This window comes from Fomitiporia mediterranea, assembly GCF_000271605.1.
Source record: "Fomitiporia mediterranea MF3/22 unplaced genomic scaffold FOMMEscaffold_9, whole genome shotgun sequence".
In the NCBI taxonomy this organism is placed as follows: Eukaryota; Fungi; Basidiomycota; class Agaricomycetes; order Hymenochaetales; family Hymenochaetaceae; genus Fomitiporia; species Fomitiporia mediterranea.
In genome coordinates, this window is record NW_006760394.1 from 1,797,144 (window position 1) to 1,815,980 (window position 18,837).

The 18,837-nt window shown below is 44.9% G+C and overlaps 6 protein-coding genes across 6 annotated transcripts; 3 read left to right on the forward strand and 3 right to left on the reverse strand.

Moving 5' to 3' along the window:
• Positions 1 to 470: 470 nt before the first annotated feature.
• On the reverse strand, positions 471 to 1,325 carry FOMMEDRAFT_30553 (uncharacterized protein; the record flags this gene model as incomplete). Its single annotated transcript, XM_007269265.1, has 3 exons — positions 471 to 532; positions 574 to 1,182; positions 1,265 to 1,325. The coding sequence occupies 3 exons, from the start codon at positions 1,323 to 1,325 to the stop codon at positions 471 to 473; spliced, it is 732 nt and encodes a 243-aa protein (XP_007269327.1).
• Positions 1,326 to 2,231: 906 nt separating this feature from the next.
• Positions 2,232 to 3,296, reverse strand: FOMMEDRAFT_30554 (uncharacterized protein; the record flags this gene model as incomplete). The annotated part of the gene is made up of 1 exon (XM_007269266.1): positions 2,232 to 3,296. The coding sequence occupies one exon, from the start codon at positions 3,294 to 3,296 to the stop codon at positions 2,232 to 2,234; it is 1,065 nt and encodes a 354-aa protein (XP_007269328.1).
• Positions 3,297 to 4,727: 1,431 nt separating this feature from the next.
• On the forward strand, positions 4,728 to 5,513 carry FOMMEDRAFT_136050 (uncharacterized protein; the record flags this gene model as incomplete). The annotated part of the gene is made up of 2 exons (XM_007269267.1): positions 4,728 to 4,913; positions 4,977 to 5,513. The coding sequence occupies 2 exons, from the start codon at positions 4,728 to 4,730 to the stop codon at positions 5,511 to 5,513; spliced, it is 723 nt and encodes a 240-aa protein (XP_007269329.1).
• A 382-nt stretch (positions 5,514 to 5,895) lies between these two features.
• FOMMEDRAFT_112104 (uncharacterized protein) lies at positions 5,896 to 11,332 on the forward strand. The gene is made up of 13 exons (XM_007269268.1): positions 5,896 to 6,300; positions 6,384 to 6,563; positions 6,642 to 6,764; positions 6,824 to 7,061; positions 7,111 to 7,758; positions 7,818 to 9,205; positions 9,261 to 9,707; positions 9,762 to 9,909; positions 9,972 to 10,049; positions 10,109 to 10,256; positions 10,325 to 10,419; positions 10,471 to 10,762; positions 10,843 to 11,332. Exons 1-13 carry the CDS (start codon positions 5,920 to 5,922, stop codon positions 11,096 to 11,098), a joined length of 4,422 nt encoding a protein of 1,473 aa, XP_007269330.1. The 5' UTR covers positions 5,896 to 5,919; the 3' UTR covers positions 11,099 to 11,332.
• Positions 11,333 to 11,619: 287 nt separating this feature from the next.
• On the reverse strand, positions 11,620 to 13,456 carry FOMMEDRAFT_159294 (uncharacterized protein; the record flags this gene model as incomplete). The annotated part of the gene is made up of 7 exons (XM_007269269.1): positions 11,620 to 11,863; positions 11,964 to 12,024; positions 12,103 to 12,255; positions 12,325 to 12,339; positions 12,410 to 12,484; positions 12,541 to 12,950; positions 13,029 to 13,456. The coding sequence occupies 7 exons, from the start codon at positions 13,454 to 13,456 to the stop codon at positions 11,620 to 11,622; spliced, it is 1,386 nt and encodes a 461-aa protein (XP_007269331.1).
• A 3,114-nt stretch (positions 13,457 to 16,570) lies between these two features.
• On the forward strand, positions 16,571 to 18,087 carry FOMMEDRAFT_22328 (uncharacterized protein). Its single transcript, XM_007269270.1, has one exon. The coding sequence runs from the start codon at positions 17,290 to 17,292 to the stop codon at positions 17,965 to 17,967; it is 678 nt and encodes a 225-aa protein (XP_007269332.1). The 5' UTR covers positions 16,571 to 17,289; the 3' UTR covers positions 17,968 to 18,087.
• The last annotated feature ends 750 nt before the right edge of the window (positions 18,088 to 18,837 follow it).

The window sequence follows — 18,837 nt, forward strand, 5'->3', positions numbered from 1 at the left end:
GACAAACCACAAGACAATGACTTCATAATGTCTCAGTTAGAATACATACAATATAAGGACAAGAGACACTGAGCAGTCAATCGTCACCTCACCCCTTGTCTATGCGTGCCCCCCTTAAGTTTTCCCTCTCAACATCAAAACATGATAAAGATTGCTATGGAAACAGTCAAAGTTGGTCACAGTACTGATCTTTCCACAATAGGATTCTTTTAAGTGTGCATTCTTTACATTTGTCAAAAGATCCACAATATTTGCTCATCCATATGTTTATATTATCAATTTGTCTTTCAATTTGTTCTAGCTCTGTTACAGTCTTTTTTAGTTCTTTTATAACCTTTTTCGACTTCTCGGATGACTTTAAACTTTGAACCTTCTTATTTACGTTTTGTATCTGACTTGTATAAGTTTGGATATGTTTATCATGCCTATCTTGCCATGTCAGGAATTCAAAGATAACTCTTTGGTCATCTCTAGCCTGTAACAAGAGTTGAATCGGTTTTCCAAGTCCTTCCAAGTTCTTGTCCTTCCAGTACTTGAGAATACATCTGTAGGCATCCATAGCTAGAGAATTACTTGACTGAAGCTGGCTACTATTAGTACTAGAGGCTTTGTCAGGACTATCTTGCAGGTGAAATTCTTCACTAAATTGTTTTATATGTTTTTCTATGGATCTCTCTTCAAACTCTCTATCTTTTTTAATCTTTTCAATGGCCTCAATAGTTTTTTTGGCAGGTTTAGGAGACACAACTTTATGAGAATCGTGTTTCTCAGCTTGGTCCGACTTGTTTTGTACTTTGTTGTATTCTGAGCAAATGCTAGCAAATTTCTCAATAGTCCTATATTCAGGAAGTATTTTGCATCCCCTTTCAAGCTCTCTGTAAAGCTGTATTTCAGTATTGCCTTTCTTCTCTAGCGTGTCCAGTTTTGAGAGGACTCTTGAATATAGAGAGCAGTAAGTGCCTTGGTACCTCTCATCAAACATTTCCGACAGAGTTTTCTTCTCATGTTTGTCCTTATAGGGACGAAAGGCTGTCTGCTTCTTACTCGTGGATTTCTTGTGAGAGCTGTCTGATAATGTTGATACTGTTTCCCTGACCAAAGCTTCTGCATGAGTGTGTTTCTCGATCGTCATAGCCTTTGTATTAATATTTGTGCTAAGAAGAGCTGTAGCACTAATGATTACTAAATGGTCAGTAGGGGATGGTTGGTTGCTGATAAAGATAGGAGAGTATATAGCCTGTACAAACGATTACATTACATGTACTTTGCTTTTCCAATACATCAGAACCAAGGTGACGTATTGTTGCAAAAATAGTACCAATCATGTTTGAACTTTTGAACTTGCCATCAGTTTTACATAAACAAACCGTCTGAATAAAGGACAGATTTGCTTTGGCAAGTAAAGAAAGATGTGAGTATTTAATTATGAGATACAAGTACTTAGGAAACCCTATTGAGTTAAGACGGATGTCTAAGCACTGCTTTGTATTTTCTTGAGAATCAATAAACAATACAGATGTTGATACACTCTGGTTCAATTGTTATCTGTGTTGTGATAGTTTTAAGTGTACATCTAGAATGATACATATAATACCAAGTATCCTGTATAAACATACTGACATGTCCATTGATTCCATTCTGTGCTTGACACAAGGGTAGCAGTGTTTACTAAAGCTTCTCTCACCTTAATAAATCTCAAGCACTGTGTGAAAGATGAAAGTATTACTGTTTACATTTTCGGATAGTGAATACTACAAAGGGCAGTACTGTAACTTTCTAAATTGTACAAGTGTGTATTTTAGTCCAACAAGGCAGGAGAAGTAAAAAAAATATATATATAGGTTGTAGTGTGTGTGCATCTTAGACTCTCCAAGAATTGTGTTGGATAGAATGATTAAGAGAAAGTACTATCTTGTGCTAATGTAATACTGTACATACAGAGAACATTGTAAAGGATTCAATTGTGGTAAATAAACATACCTTTTGTACTTTATACTCAAAATCTGAATGCAACACTTATTATGACTGCTTTATTAGCTCCTCTTAAATCCTCTCTCTAGGATCTTATAATGATGTACTCCTACAAACAATCTCCTTACTAATTTTCAAATTGAAATCACATTACTAAAATCGTTTCTTTATGTAAAATGTAAAAGATTAACTCTGATACTTTTATTCTTATAGTATTAGGACTAGACTTTGAGCATTTGACTATAGTAGCTTATATCTGTTCATTTCTTTGGTTTATGTCCTCTGCTTGTGTGTCCAGGACGCTCTCTCTCATTCTCTGTATGGTTTTTATCTCCTACTTTTAGGTTCTCTAGCTGTTCCTTAAATCGTTCATTTTCCCATAAGGTTTGAACATTTCTGAGTGCAGTTTCTTTATTTTTATTGCGATAACTAAAGTGTTTGGCTATCCATGCAAGTTCAGTATTGATCTTTCTTTTAATATCCTGCAGGTCTTGTTCAGTAGCTAATAATGCTTTCACACTTTCTTCAGATCTCTCAGACCATCTTAATTTTTCAACTTTCTCATTAATTTTTTCGACTTCACTCGAGAGCTCTTGTATCAACCCAGCATAGTTGTGTCTCCAATAATAATCATCAAGGATCAACCTTTGATAATTTCTAGCCTGTCTGAGGAATTCGATTGATTTTGCAAGATTTTCAAGGTCCCTCCTCCGCCAGAACTCAAGAAGGTACTCATAATCTTCTATGACCTGGGATTTGCCTGACAGACTCTGATCACTTGCATTAGTGGCTTTTGCAACATTGCTCTGCAGGTTAAACGCTTGACAGAGTTGCTCGAGAGCATAATCTATGCATTGTTCATGGCTCTCTTTATCATCTTTAGCCCATCGTTCTTCCTCTTCGAGATCTTCGACTCCATGGGAACCGATGTCTTTAGCTTGCTTCAGCTTACTTTGTACTTTGTTGAGCTCTGAGCAGTAGCCTCTGTATTCCCAAATATCGTCTTCATGTGGAAGCGAGTCACATCCTTTCTCGAGATCATTGAGAGTCACTCTCCCATTGCCTTCTATATTTTGTAGGTCTTGCAATTTCACAAACACTCTTGAGTATAACGGCCTGTAGACGCCCTGGTACTTCTCATCAAACACCTCAGCCAGGGTTTTACTTGGAGGTTCACTCTTACGCTTGTCTTTGTGAGAATGTAAAAATGACGATCTCTTGCCGCTAGACCTTCGGTCAGAGCTGCTCGACAATATTGGCCTTTCTGCTTCATCGGAAGACTTCGGGTTGTTTCTTGACCGCCGTGAATGTTTCCACACAGACATTTATGGTGAGAAGCTTAAGATCTATTGCAGTAGAATATTTCTGAGTGGTTGATTGGAAGAAGGGTCCTTGTGCAATGACGGTGGGACTACTATATAGGCTTTGGGGCCTACTGTTCTTCAGGTTTGCTTTCCTTCATCGCGAACATTAGAACAGACGATTTCATCATGACAATGACAAACATGTCACAGAACACATTTTCATTTGTCCATTTCGAGGCCTGCTTCATGATGGATTTTAATATGTGGCACACGCATGATTGCGTATCATCTTATGATGTCTGCAGTGTGTGATGTTGACGGCCAAATATGGTAGTCAAGTTTGCATATTGAATAATTGATGTTCTCACGGTGAATGGAGTCTTGCCTCGCCTAACCTAACAAACATGCCGGTCCATTGCCAGATAAGCTTGATTTTTCATGAAGGGTCATCGACAAAAACTCTGCCCCAGCTGGTCCAATCTTTGTTTCGTCCGGCCTAATTATGATTGTGTAAACATTTACAGTCGAGCAGGTAGTCGAAGTGGACGACAAACACGACAATCGAATTTGAAGGGAAGGAACAGACGAAACGTGAGCCACCCATTCTTCACTGAATCTTCAGATGATTTACGTGTTGGACTTCACTAACTGCAACAACCCCCAGTGATCCTGTCTCTGATTGATTTCGACTGCATCGTCCACGAAAAAAAGTCAAGTATTCGGAATCATGCATACTTATAAACTGATATCGCCACCGCGCACAAGGCACCGCGATGCTTGCCTCGTCGACCGCCATCCTTTGCGAAAGCTACATTGACACTGTCCTCGAAAGAAAGCCTGCTAGTGCATCCAACATTCGCAAGTCCATCGGCAAGTCCATTTTCCTTTCCGACGCATGCTCTATTTCTAACTTAAATTTTAAAATCAGAGAAACTCTTGAGTGTGTATCCGTGAGAACGATATCCAAAGGCGGGAAAGCGTGAAATTTGTGGGTTGATTCGGTCTCAAGTCGAGCATGACGACACAGTGCACAGCGATGTGTGACACGAACAGCTATTCGATACACTGAGACAGGGCGTCACTGCTATGAACTTCAGTACCAATGAAGCGTTTCTTTCTAAACGACAGCTTTTTCTCTGGGATACTGGCGCTTTTAGTAAATTCAGATCATGATCACCAACAATGCTGTATATGTGAGTACCCTTGCAAGACTTCTCACGAATTATCGGATCGGCAACAAGAAATAAATTCACTGTTTTGCAATTCAGCGCATCACTCCACAGAGCTGTATCTTATGTCTCAGACTGTGGGTAACTTGGTGCTAGAAGCCTTTGCCGAGCAAATATTACCTGTGTCCGCAGTCGAGCGGTCGTTTATGCTATGGAGAACGGTGGAGACGGCGTTCCTTATTTTCAAAATTTATGAAAGCGATGGGATGGCGATGCTGGAGTTATGAACGGTATAAAAGCTACCAGTGGATTTAGAGGGATTGCGCATACTCGTCGTTGCATTCGATTTCGACTTACAGTTATCAAACTTCCTTCTCATCACCTGCCGTATCTCCTGAAAAACATCTGCAATATGTTCGCTAAGCACCTCGCTGTTCTTGCCGTTGTTGCAACTGCATATGCCCTTCCGGTAAGCCAAGGTCTCTATGTTGAAAAATTCCGAGCATGATTATTAACTAGAGGTTATCACTAGGCCCCACAGATTACTACAGTACCAGGCGGAGGGGGTTCTGTCTCTCCTAGTTCAACGGTCACTACTTCGCCGAACGGAGGTGGTACTACTACACTTTTCGGGGGTCCGACCATTACGAACACTGCCGGAGGATGGTCTAGTCCCCTATCGCACTCTTCGGGTCCTTCAGGCTCCGGAAGACCGACGGTGTCCTCTTGCAGCGCCGTGACGATCAGTGAGACAGCATCCGCATCGAAGGTTACTACGACCTCTTCCAGTGCCATATCGAGCCTGTTGCCCACTACAAGCACGATTGGCACAAACGGTACTATCAGTACAACGTACACATCCGTTATTAGTGACCATTTTCCGACTCCGACAGTATCTAATGGAAGTGTCAACACGATTGCGACTGGCTCATCGAGCGGGGCGGCTTCTCCACCTCCACCTGGCACATCGAGCGGGGCGGGCTCTCCATTCCCTCCTGGCACATCGTCGGGGACGAGCTCTCCAGCCACGACCGGCTCCACCACTGGTGGTTTCAACCTCAAGGCTTAGCTCTGTATTGATCTCTTTCAACACCTAATTACTAGCACCCTATACCTATGGGAAATCGTTTAAGGAGGCGGTGTGATATTTAAGGACTGGGGACGGGTTGGAGTCGGATGGATCGGAGTGGTAATATTTATTATTCATATGGACTTGTCCTTGACTTGGACGATTCATGTAGCGACTTTCTGTATGCATGCCATCATTAGAATCTATAGATAGTGATTGAGGGAGATTACGTGGCTAATTAAACTTAGAAGTCGATCATAAAAATGTAATCGTGGGAACATTTTGATTGTAATATTATATAAGCTAAACAGGGATGACCCTTAGCTTCCCTAATCCCTTTATTCCGTCCGTCGCAACAAACATCACTGCTCCGCGTTCCGCTCAAGAGCGCGCCGGACAGAGCGCAATGAACGACGCGTCGGTCAAGACAGGCGCGCCTATATCGTCCAAAGTTCGTACAGTATTGCGCGGAGGGCGAGGTGGACTCGGAACCACACACGGACATGGACACGGACATGGGCACGTGAAGAACAAGACGTGGATTGCTGGACGGGCGTCGGCCTCACCGTCTCCCGCGCCTGATGGACGATGGGAAAGAGGACGTGGTGGAGGTGCAAGCAGAGGAAGAGGACGAAGTGCACGCACCGGCGTCAATGGACATATGACGCTTTCTGCGAACGTCACAGAGGACGAGGATGACGAAACTGGTGTTTCTGAAGCAGGCCCTTCACGTGTGCCTTCTCCCAACCTGACTAGTACGAACGGTGCAGGAAAGACATGGGAAGAGGTGTGTTGAAAATTTCGTCTTAAAATTAAAGGTGGAAGTTGTTCGATCACAATGTTGCTTTCCGTGTCGTGTCGTGCGTTTAGCTCGTCAAAGAGCGCGAATCAGAACGTGCGCGTGCAATTCGCGAAGGCAAGATGGACGATCCGACAAAGCCAAAGCGCCTAGATGAAGCCATCACGATTGTCGGTACCTGTCAAGATATGTGCCCGGAATTTGAGCGATATAGACGAGAACGAGAGAATAACCTGGACAAGTGGGAATGCGTGCGTGTGCTGTTTGTTTGCTAACGAAGATGACTTTACACTGCAATTCATATGACTTGGTATTGTGCTGAATGACAGATTGTTGGCCCGGATGGGAGGCCGACGAAGAAGGTGGACCATGCACGAGCGGTGAAGATTTACGAGCGTGGTCAGGGAGACAAGATCATCCCTTCGGACTTACGACCTGCACCTGTTCTCAAAGTGCGCAGCAAAATAATCACGTCGATTCGCATCTCCTCAATTTAAATGTATTTTTTTAGAGAACGCTTGACTATCTCTTCCACGCTCTCATTCCGAGAGGTGGCTTCGCCGATACTCAAGCGTTTGTACGCGACCGATCACGCGCGGTTCGCAATGACTTTACGATTCAGCAAGACACAGGACCCATCGCTATGGAATGCCACGAACGTTGTACACGATTTCACATCCTGTCCTTACATCTTATGTATGGCATACGAACGTTCGATAGAGCGTTGGAGATTCAACAACTTATGAATTGTAAGTCTGTAGTTAAATAGCGTGCTTCTGTATTACTAAAACAGAGAAGCTCTTCTGTCATTAAAAGAGTTTTACGACGACCAGCGAGGAAACTACCAATCACCGAACGAGCTCGAAATGCGTATTTATCATCGTCTTGGCCTCATTCGCGATCAACACGAGCGCAACGACAGGCCACCACCGCACATCGCTACTGATCCAGCATTCCAGCTCATAACTCGTTTCCGGTCTGAAGTGCAACGAGCGAGCGTTCCAATTACGAAAACATCGCAGATGAAGGTCAGTGCCGAGGCGATGCAAACTTTCATGGAACTCGCAGGTGTTCTACGCGAACGCAGAAATATCGTTATGATCTATTTGATTGCGTGTTTTCTTGAACATATTTTTGGGAAGGATACGATTGACGATATGGAGAGTATTAAGGGCGAGTTGTCGATACAAGATATTATTGATGGGAATTCGGATGCCGCGATGTCGGACGAGGCAGAGGATGGTGACATTGAGGATGCCTATATGGATGACGAGATGATTGAGGAAGATGATGATGGGCAAGAGGAGGATGAAATGAACGCTTTTATCCAAGACGAGGATGGCGCGGCAGAGAGCGGCAACGAAGTCTCAATTGAGGTTCACCCTCCAGAGGAAGAGGCACCCATTCCGAACAACACAAGCATTCTTCAATCTCAGTCTGCACCTGGTAATTATCGAATCGTGTTACTCACGACATAGTTATGACTCACATGACGTTACTTACAGCCGTCTTTCCTTCTTCATCTCCTTTTGGGAACTCGACGAGCCGGTCACCTTTTGGCACGATTCCTGCAAACGAATCCGTCTTTGGAAAGATTGTCAGTTCATCATCAACACCATCAGTCTTCGGGAATACGGGGTCTTCGTCTGTATTCGGGAATGCGATGAACTTGTTCAATTCCAGGCCAAACGTCTTTGGTGGACCTGTTTTTGGCGCCTCTACTGTCGCTAGTTCATCGACACCACCGAAGTCCGCCGAGACTGCCGGTCAAAGCACGACATCCATGCCGCCGTCGACTTCCACTATCTTGCAGGAGACTAAACCCTTGCGAAGTCTTGCTGACTCCGCACCTCTTGCTTCAGGTGGAGGGGAGGATCACGTTGACCCATCTGAAACTGTACAAACCGCACCTCCGCCCCCGCCTTTCGCTTCTTCCAGGAGTGCGCCCGTGCTTAATCCTGCTGCCCCGAGCTTTGCACCTGGAGCTATAAGACCTTCACAATCTTCTACACCGTTTGCTGCCGCCGAAGCACGAGCCAACCTAACACCAATCCGGACCGATTCGTTATGGAATAGGATAATAGACCCGAATCGAGGAGTCTTTGCAACGCCGGTGGACTCCCCTTCACAACCTTTCCCTTCGCCTTCGCCTCGGAGACCTCAGAGTGGGTCTTCGTTATCGATTAATACGACTTCCGCTCTACAAGTGCCTAGCGGGAGTCGGAATACCTTGGACTCACCTGTTGCTCCGCCAGCATTGCGTAAGGCGCCAATTTCTCTGCCTGGGACACCTACAGCGTCGTTCTCAGCCTCCTCGATACCACCTGTTGAAGCGATTACTCCAAATACTCCCTATCATTTTCCCGCGCTACGGGTCAACATTTCTTCAACGACGACTAGCACTCCAAACCTTCTCCCTCCTTCTAGTTCGCGAATAGTCGAACCGAGTGGTACTTCACCTAGGCCTGATCGTCAACCTCCTACTTCATCGCCATTAGCTCGAAACACTGACGTGTTCGGAGAAAAGTTGATAGACTCACTTAAATCTGTCGAGGAAAAGCGCGACTTAAACGATCAAGCTTATGCTTTCAGTCGAACACACGGAATGATCCCTACAATTTACAAGCGATGGAAACAGAAGATAGTAGACAACGCAAAGTGGAAAGAAGCGTGTCAGAGGAGTGACTCGTATAAACAAAAACTCCACGAGAGTACGACGGATAGCTCGCTTGGTTCGCTTGGTTCTTTCCCTTCGGCTTCGTCTTTTAAACGACAACGAAGTGCGTCGGAGTTGAATACGGAGCAACAGAAGAGACCGCGACGGTATCATAAACGGATCTCGAATCCTGCGGAACAGCGGACTGACGAGGAGCTGGCAGAGAAGCTCATGCAGGTGTGTTCTTGTTTGTTCTTATTTCTCGTGGAGCAAATACTGAGGGATTTGGTAGAATCGACAAAAGTACGAACGCAGATGGGCAAGAGGATTATTCACAAAAGCCATCCAAGATGATGTACGATCTCGGGTTAGAGAGATCCCGGCAAGCTGGGCTACGTGGTTATGTATGAACCCGGACAATGACAAAACGGCGATTTGGCTAGAACAGAAGTTTGACGTACCGAAATCAGGGAATTGGGTATCCGAAGCCGTTTTTGCTATTTCCGCGTCGGAGACACCGGAGAAAGAAGTATTTCCGGGATTGATCGTTTTTGAGTGTACACCGCTTGAAGGGGCAGGTGATGATATCGAGAGGAAATATCGGGTACTTGACGATTGTTCGAGGTTAAGAGACGTCGTCTCTACGCTGCCGGAGGACCGACATTATACACCTTCAATTTTGTTCATCAACTGGGACTCGAGCTCTGGGAACGAAGTCGATCCTGAGATCTCGCATATGGTACGTCGCAACTCTCAAGCATAACATGACGCTGTAGTCTTATTCGCGATGTAGATTGCAAAATACATAGAAGATGGCATACTTCGAGATAGTGTAACTGTCATCATGTCTTCAGATGACACCAATGAAACGTTTGCGAACTGCCTATCGAGAGTGGACGTCGATCTTCGTGGAGATCTCGTCGAAAAGCTCAATTTATCCGGTCGGTATCTGGTCTGACTTACATGTCATTGTTTTGATTCTGATTGCATTCTTTTCTTCAAGATCTTTTTGAGTGGTTGAGCCCACCTTGGAGTGAAGCCGCGTCGATATGGGTGGATGCTTGCTCTGCTAATGAGACCTGTGAGTTTGTTAAATTATGCGTGACTTTTCAAGCCGACAGCTTATTTGTTTTGTCGTAGTTGACTGGCGAATGTTTACCTATGTCGTGGAACATTTCGTCGAGAGTCTGAATGCCTTGCTTGGTTTGGTCTCCTCTTTATGGCGTAATGCATCTCCTCGTGTTTCACCTTTATCGCTTCCACTGTTCGGAAAGGAGAGGGACGAACAGTACGTCATTCTATTACTCTGGTATCAAACAATGCGAAGTCCTAATTTTTCATGTATTGTCCCTATAGATCGGTACCAAGTGTCATCGCAGACTGGTTACGCTCACCAGGCCTTGAAGCACATCATTTGGCAAGTCACTACTTATCTTCCGGGTTCAGTGCAGGTACGAACTCTTTCTCGATACCTGTCTTGAAGTAAATTTAGAGGTTTACAGGTGCAGAAGCACGGACTTTCTTCTATGACCTCCTTCAACTTGCCTGTCTCCACGCTCAACGATGGCTAGGCGATACGCCGCATTACCAGCAGCAAGTCATACCAAAGAAAACTCTCGAGGAGGCATCTGCTCAATTTACGGAAGCTTTGGAGCGGGCTGAAGGCAGGTTACGAGCTTTGGTCAAGTCATTGCCTCGGGCATCGCCGAAACGCAAGGCGAACGGGACCGTTAATGGGAATAGCAATGGGAACGGCTTCTTGAGTGGGAATGGGAGTGTTTCGCAGACTTCGAGGTATGTCCTCTTTCACATCCTTTATACTCCGAGTTTCTCTATGAAAGTGGAAACTAAGTAACGGTCGCCTGTATCTATAGTCCATCCCCGCAATCCCCTTCAGTCAGCACAAAACGCGCTCGTGTCTCACAATTACACTCGTTTGAGCCGTTAGTGGAAGACCAAGACGATGATCAATCGTTCGTTGTGCCGACGCCTCCTACCCCGAGCGTGGCTACATCCGTGGGAGCCAACTCAAGCGTATCGAGTATCACTGCTGCGATGCTTCGCGCGCTGTCGAGAGACGTGATCAAAAAATACGGAGGAAAGGGTAAGAAGAGAGAGAGCGGGAGTTAACCTAGCTCCCCACTACCCACCTTGGGAGATACTAGGGGCGATTGTATTTCTTTCTAATGTGCCATCTGTGTGACTCATTCCGTCCTTTGGGATCGTTTTTTGTTATTAAATTGGTATCAGGGAGGACATCTTGCATATTGACCACATGCTTTGCGTTATAATCTTGTCTTTATTTCCTCTCTTTACAATTATTTATCAACTCTTTTTTTAAATATACTATCCGCACGTGTACATGTACCTAATCGCACACTCAAAACTATCTATCTGCACATTTCGCATATCATTGAGACGCGTTTGTGGAAATGAACAATTTCACAAGGGTCGTTAGTATTCCGTGCACTACTTAGACATGTTACCTATTAGAGTTTAGGATTCAACATGCATTCACAACTACAATAATACATAAAAGTACAACACAGCGGCGTATGAGAACTGAGTTAAGCACGAATTTTTCCCTCCCATTTTTCACGTTCTTTCCTTGTTGTACAACAAAATTCCGAGTTAGATTTGCTCTTTTTTTGCTACCTCGAAGACACCTCGCGTCGCTGTTCTTCACCCACGTCCTTTGCCATAGCCTTAAACGCATCAAAGTCATCCTCTAGCTGTGCACAAGCAGGGCTCGCAGCGCGGAGGGCGTATGCTTCAGGGAGGGAGTCAGTGAGGAGCTTGATACGTGCTCGTCCGGTTGGATGAGTCTGCAGTACGGATAGGTTTAGTCGGGAGGCTCCGCCTCGGCGTTCGAGGGTTTCTAGACGTGTTTGCATGCTGTTGTGTCACGAAGAACGTGAGAAATAAGAAGTAAGTGGTAAGAGGTAAGAGGTAAGAGAGGGGTCATCATGGATTAAAAGTCGCTCTGGGTACTCACGAAACAGCTCCCCGCGGGTCAAAGCATGCGCGGGAAGCTAACTGGAGGCCTATCTTGTCAGCTATTTAAAAGCAAGCACAAAAAAACGGATTGTTAGACTAATTTTCAGAATTTTATGGATGTAAAAGGAACAACGGACCTTCAAGCTCCTGTATACGTGAGTTCGGCAGATGGTAGAGGTACTTCATAATCACTGGAAGAAAACCGACATCATATCCTAAGAAATATAAGATGTAGTATACAGCGTTTAATAACAGTGTCTTCGAGAGCTTTTCGGATACGTGACGCGCCACTGATAGGAAAATAACATTGTATAAGCGAGATAGACTTCGTCGAAACAAATATATAAAGATTGGCTAACCTACATGTGCGATCTCTGGACAAAAAAGCATAGTTTGCATATTCAGAAACGTCCATAGGTAAAGAAAAGGTGTACTCAAACTCACCATGACTTAGGACAGCGGCCAGACCATTCATGTCATACGCAACGGGAAGAATACCAGTAAAGACAATGATGTTACCTTGAATCGCAAGAGCTAAGCTAGTTTCTGAGACCAAGGAATACTTATTGGCATACCACTTCCAGCCATCGCATTTACGATACTATCATCGTGAACTACGATTAAGTTCCACTCACGGTGTGCGCCGCCTATATAAGGATCGGATAAACTCTTATCATCCGCAACGAAATCGGTCACCGCTCGCTCCGCATCAGGATCCCATATCTCCACATCTGCGGTTTGAGATGTTGAGCCCTTTTGGCCCTGAGTTGGAACAGATGTGTTGGATAGAACCCCAAGCTCGTTTGCTTCGAGAATTGCAGATACAACAACTCGGATTTGTTGCGTTATGGGATGGTCTGGCGGAAGAATACGCCCACCGTATTCCTTTAAAAGCTGTGTGTGCTCGTCCTTTACAAGCTCAGCTTCCACTTGCGGAGGGATTCCCATGAATCTCCAGCGTCCAGTCTGAGGCACACGTTCCAAGCTTTCTCATGCAATATTTGTGTGGTTATGTGATGTTATTGGCTAAGACATTGGAGAAAAAGAACATAGCTGTACGCACTGAAAAAAGTAGTAGATTGCAGCAATCCCAATTGCTGCACCGGCTACATATAGTTCTATTGTCACAACGAAGGGGGACTCTTTCTCGTTGGGATCCTTTTGAGGATTGTGCCGAGAATCGCTGTAGCATCTTCGCAGACGTCGCTGATGCGAACCTGATGCAAGGCTTTGGCGCAGTATAAATGAGTATCCTGGGGTTATAGCCAGTGTATTTGGGGCAGAGAAGGGAGATGCATAGGGATAAGTATGTGCTGGATGTCTGAAACGCCCGAGTGCTTGAATTCGCGGAGCATCGTGATTTCGTCGAGCAGGAACAGTGATCCAACGGATACCGGCTATCCTATCAGCCTTCACAGAAAGATTGGGGGAAAATGAGCGGCGTGGTGGCCGAAATATTTGCGGACGTAATGAATAAATTAAAGTTGCCATGTAGAGAACGCAGTCGTAGGTAGAGGTCAAGGAGCATTCGACGCGTTGACGCGTTTGGGTCACGTGCATTGACTGTGTAATTCCTGCTTCTGGCAATGTTCTGTGGCCTGCCACTTTCGTTGACATATAAAAATGTCCAGACTAAGAGGAACCACGAATTCGCTTAACGACTCTTTCTCTCTCTTCCCGTGTCTGACCCGAACTTTGACCAAACTAGAATGCCTTGCTGTGTAACCCAATTTCGTTATAACGGCAAGTAAAAGCATTGGCATCTTTGCAAAGGTTGATGCTAATCTGGTTCATAGGTATAACCTACGTATTCGAAAGCTATCACGATGGAGATTGCATAGGAACTGGTCAACGAATAGTGGATTCGATTCCGACTTCCACTGATGCATACAAAGGTACAGGCATTTAAATGAATTAGACGGTGCATAAACTTACCAGAAAATATCTTTGTTCTAAAGTGTGGCTTGAGGATAGGAAGGCTTTCTTTGTCGCCGAATATGAAAGGATTAAGAATCTCGAAAAGGAACATGGAGGACTGGTTGAAGACTACCTCTGGCCCCACGCTAAGATACCGAGCGAATGCCCCGAACTAGACCCAAGCTACGAGTATTACTATTTCGTAGACCTCACTACCGAAGCATTCTGCGTCTCCGAAGCTCAGTTTCCTTTATGGAACGTTCCTCGTGGTGAAAACGGTGACGACTGGATGCAATACCTAGATTGGGATGGATTCTACACCCCTATCCTGCGGCCTGATACTCCAAGGCAATTTTGTCACCGTGTTTCGATTAAACCACCCCCCGTCTCGGAGGACTTACTTACATCTTACCGGTTTGTGGCTCGGGATGTTGAAATAATCGACGAATCAACGTGGATGACTTTCAGCGATGACCATCCAAGCTCGATTCTCGCATCCTGTATCACTCGCGGGCTCATGATGTACCACAACAGCAAAATTCATGCTGGAAGCCCGTTCAACCTTCGCAGTCCGAAACTTCTCCACGCCTATGCCAAGCTTCTCTTACGTGCTGCTTCTCCCGCTGGCTTATTTCTTTCTGCTGCACGCGGCGCAGATGATTTTCCAAATTACCCTTTCGATAATCCCTCGCGGAACTTCTATAGATACCGAGGCTGTATTGTGTTCGTCACGCCGGATTGCTCAACTGCAGAGCGTCTCCAAGCCCATATCGTATTCGCCATTAAACATGCTCAAGAAACGCGAAGAAACAACTGTACCTTCATCATTTTCTCAATTCAGCACATCGCGGTAGCAGAAGTGACTGGTGCTGTTTCGGGGACGCTACACGTTTCTCATAGTAATATCTTGCCATTCTTGGATGCGTTTGGATACGAAGGCTTCGAAAAAGGTCTCAACCTTATTTCACATTATCTACGGCCGTATGCTATTGACGGGGGCCCTGTTATGCATGTTTCACCCGAATCAGGCTTGCAAAGCCCTGGCCGCCCTTTCCTCCCTCTCGAAATCATCCTCCGCATAATGGGCTTGGTTGATTTTGAGACGTACAATACTCTCAATCTGGTTTGTAAGGCCTTCAGAAGGGAATGGTTCCAGCATCCGCGGATCTGCAATTACAGGATACTCTCCGGCAAGATGTTACAGACAGAAACTTGCAATTATCTCCCCAATTCAAGGTTTTCTGCCATGCGAGATGATGGGTCAAAGACGTCTCTACGCGTCTTCTACCCGGTAGGCCGCTTTCATAATAACTACGATGCAGAAAATTATATCGAACGGAGCCACGATCGCTGTTGTCCCCACCCTCACCTGTGCGATGACAGGAAATGCGCCAGGCCTCTCAAACTGTACCTCCTGCCTCGGTGTGAACAATTCTGCAAGCTTCCATGGGAGAACTCACCTTGCATTGGCATCAACTGGCAAATGGCGCTTTATAGTGAAGCCACTCGGAAGTGGAACAGGTACATGCCCGGTCTTTTCCTTGTGGATATCGAACATGCTTGCGATGCTTGTGTTCGATGCTTTGAGATGGATGAAATGGAAAATTCAGGCTTTACTCATTCCTTGTCAGATTTCTTTGGATGAGTTATCATTGGGTACGCTTTCCGAAGGGTCTAATGACTCGAAGCCCTCTCCATGATCCTCGTCACAGACGCGATAAAATGCTCCGGAGAAGCCCTGCCTTGTGTTATATATAGAACTGAACTTGTACTGCCTTTCTTATCATCTCGCCATTTATTTTACACGTCAGAACTTGCAACGCCTTTCACGTTTTAGCGATTCTCATATTTTACCTGTATACTGTCTTCTACTCCTTTTCCATTCCTGGATTAAGTAGGGAACATATCAATAGATGAGAATTTGAAATTACTGTTACTTAAAATAGGCATGTAATTTGAAATTATTTTCGCGAAAATGCTAAATTTATCTTCGCATGAATGCTGAATTTTCCAGCTTTCTGCATGCATGTCTAAGACTAGGCAATCGTTCATCAGATCGAAGTGTTTGGGTCTGGGGGATTAAGGGTTGAACATAATCGCTTCCAAAATTTCTATTTAGACGATCCTTCACCACTATTTTGTAAGTAAATGAATAGTACCTAGCACGTGCGAAGTCTTAGCGTCATTTTTCGTTTGAGCCACTTGTTTGTCTTCTCGTTCACTAACACAACTTATCCCTCTGATGCTGTAAAATGGGGACTAGTTGCGCAATAACGGTTCATCATAAAGGTATAGTTATTTGTCAAATGTGTTCGATTATTAGTGCTCAATCTCGTCAAATGGCTTTACAGGAATAACCTTTGTACGCGACCAATGGTGTGACGGATATCCATCAGGCGGCGCCGGGCAAGATTTAGTGACAAGAATCCCTTCTGAAAATGGTGCCTACAAAGGTAAAGTAATGTTCCGAGGATTATGAGCTGTAGAAACTTATCCGATTACTTTCTGCTTTTGCAGTATGGCTTGAGAGGACTAGGGCTTTCTATACGCGTGAAATGGAAAGGATCAAGAAGCTGGAAGAAGAACGCGGAATCCTTGATGACTGGGACTACGAGCCTTACCGCCAGAGACCGGACGAAAGGCCTGGCCCTGATCCGAATTTCATGTACTACTACCACATTGACCTGGATACTGAGCGGTTTTCCGTCTCAGTTGCTCAGTTCCCTCTCTGGAACATACCCCGAGGAGACGACGGAGAGGAGTGGATACGGTACTTAGATTGCGACGGATCCTATAAGACTGTCCTGCGTCCTGATGCGCCAAAGCAGAACTGCTATCGAGTTATACTTGAGCCACAGACCGTCTCAGAGAACGGATTGGCCGCTTACCAGGCTGTAGCAAATAGTATCGACATGATTGACGAGTCTACATGGATGACTCCCAGTGCAAACCATCCAAGCCTGGCCATTTCATCCGCTATCACTCGTGGTCTCATGATGTATCACAATGGCAGCATTTATGCGGGACCAGCAGAGCGCTATCGTTGTGATACCAGATCATTCCACACCTATGCCGAGATTCTCTTACGTGCTGCGTCTCCTGCTGGGTTTATTCTTTCCTTTGCGAATTCAAAAAAGAAGTTTTATAACTATTCTCCAAGTTCCCCCAGTGGCGACCCTACATATACCTTCTATCGATATCGAGGTTGTATCGTGTCAATTGTGGAGGATTGCTCAACTCTGGAACGCTTGCACGCCGCCATTGGGCTCGCCATTGAACACGCACGAGAAGTAGGGAAAGACGCTTGTACCTTCATCATTTTCTCTATTCAACACATTGCCGTAGCGGAAGTTAAAGGAGCTGTCTCGAGAACACTGCACGTTTCTCACAGCAATATTCAACCATTCATGGAGGCGTTTGGATACGAAACCCTCGAGAAAAGCCTCAGCCTCATCGCGCATTATCTACGCCCGCATTGCATAGCTGACAGTGCTATCAAGTACGTTTTACCCGAAGAGGACTCGAAAATTCCAAGCTACGCTTCCCTTCCTCTCGACGTCCTTCTCCGTGTAATGGAACTGGTTGATTCGAAGACGTATGATACATTCAGCTTGGTTTGCAAGTCTCTACGAAAAGAATGGTTTCTACATCCACGAGTCAGTGATTATAGGATAAATGCCGCCGAGACATTTGAAATGGAGATTTGTAACTACCTCCCTAGAGCAAGACTACACGGGTTTCGGGCGGATGGAACGGCTACGTCTCTGCTCATCTTCTATCCAGTGCATCGTTTCCATGATGATGACGATTGCAAAAACCGTATCAAATGTCGTTACAACTCCTGCTGCTCATGCCCTCATCTGTGCATTGAAAAGAAATGCCCAAAGCCTCTCCAACTGCAGGCTCCGCTTGAAAGTAAAGGGATCTATCGAATTGATGAGACACGCACTGAGCGGCAGGACGGTGAGAGTCTTTACTGGGAGTATATTTGGTCGTGGGAGGAGTACATGCCTGGCCTTGTCCTTATGGACCCCAACAATGTTTGCGAGATCTGTGCCAGACGCTTTGACGTGGAAAATTTGTAGGATCACTGGAAACAGCTGAAATCTCCCGAAGGTCTGAGGGATTGCCTTTGATCAACTCTTGGATTATTTTCGCCATCTTTACCTATATAAATGTGTTAAATTTGATTAAATGAATAAAGGTACACTATGAACAAGCGACTGAGTCATATTTTTTATCGAGAGACAAGCTCTCAGGATGTCAGAGGTACAAGAAATATGTAAATGGTCGTAATGATCTGCACAGTATTGACAGTTATGACTATGGTATGCCTTTCATTATACTCCGGCTTGCAAATTTTTCTATTCACCTCTGATCCTGCATTATTCAAGTAATTCAGCAACCGAGGTGAACTCTCGTGTGGTTATGTGGCTGGCTCGAGTTACAGTGTAGAGCAACTTGTACTTCTTTCTAGTGCTAGCTGCCTGCATTCGTATAGTCGTGGACTCGTATTTGCTTCATTTTGAACTGTTAGTTTTGCACCATCTCCTTTACAACACGTCATTCACAACTTGGGTTGGGGTTTGCAATCCTTTTTACTTAACTCATTGTCATTACCTAATTCGTACTATGGGTATTACTTCCTATTTTGGTCACGTAAAGAACGCGGCAGCGAAGCATCGACGATCCTATTGACACAAATTTGAAATTGTTATTCCTTAAAATAAGACAAGCGATATGAAATTAGCTTTGATATCGGAAACATTATATATGCCTTGTCATAGATACGTCTGCGTGCAAATGGCAAGCGCCCATTTGGAGTATCTGAAAAATAAAGGTTGAATCCGCAACCTTTTCCACATTATTTTATTTAGACGATTCTTACTAGTAATTCCCTGTATAGAAGCACGTGCTTGCGATCGTTTTAGCATCCACATGGGGCATTTCACAAT

Coding starts and splice junctions, on each gene's coding strand:
- FOMMEDRAFT_112104 (XM_007269268.1), top strand. CDS start 5,920: ATGAACGACGCGTCGGTCAAGACAGGCGCGCCTATATCGTCCAAAGTT. Junction 7,062..7,110: donor GATTCAACAACTTATGAATT/GTAAGTCTGTAG, acceptor AAAACAGAGAAG/CTCTTCTGTCATTAAAAGAG. Junction 9,910..9,971: donor CGAAAAGCTCAATTTATCCG/GTCGGTATCTGG, acceptor CTTTTCTTCAAG/ATCTTTTTGAGTGGTTGAGC.
- FOMMEDRAFT_22328 (XM_007269270.1), top strand. CDS start 17,290: ATGGAGGCGTTTGGATACGAAACCCTCGAGAAAAGCCTCAGCCTCATC.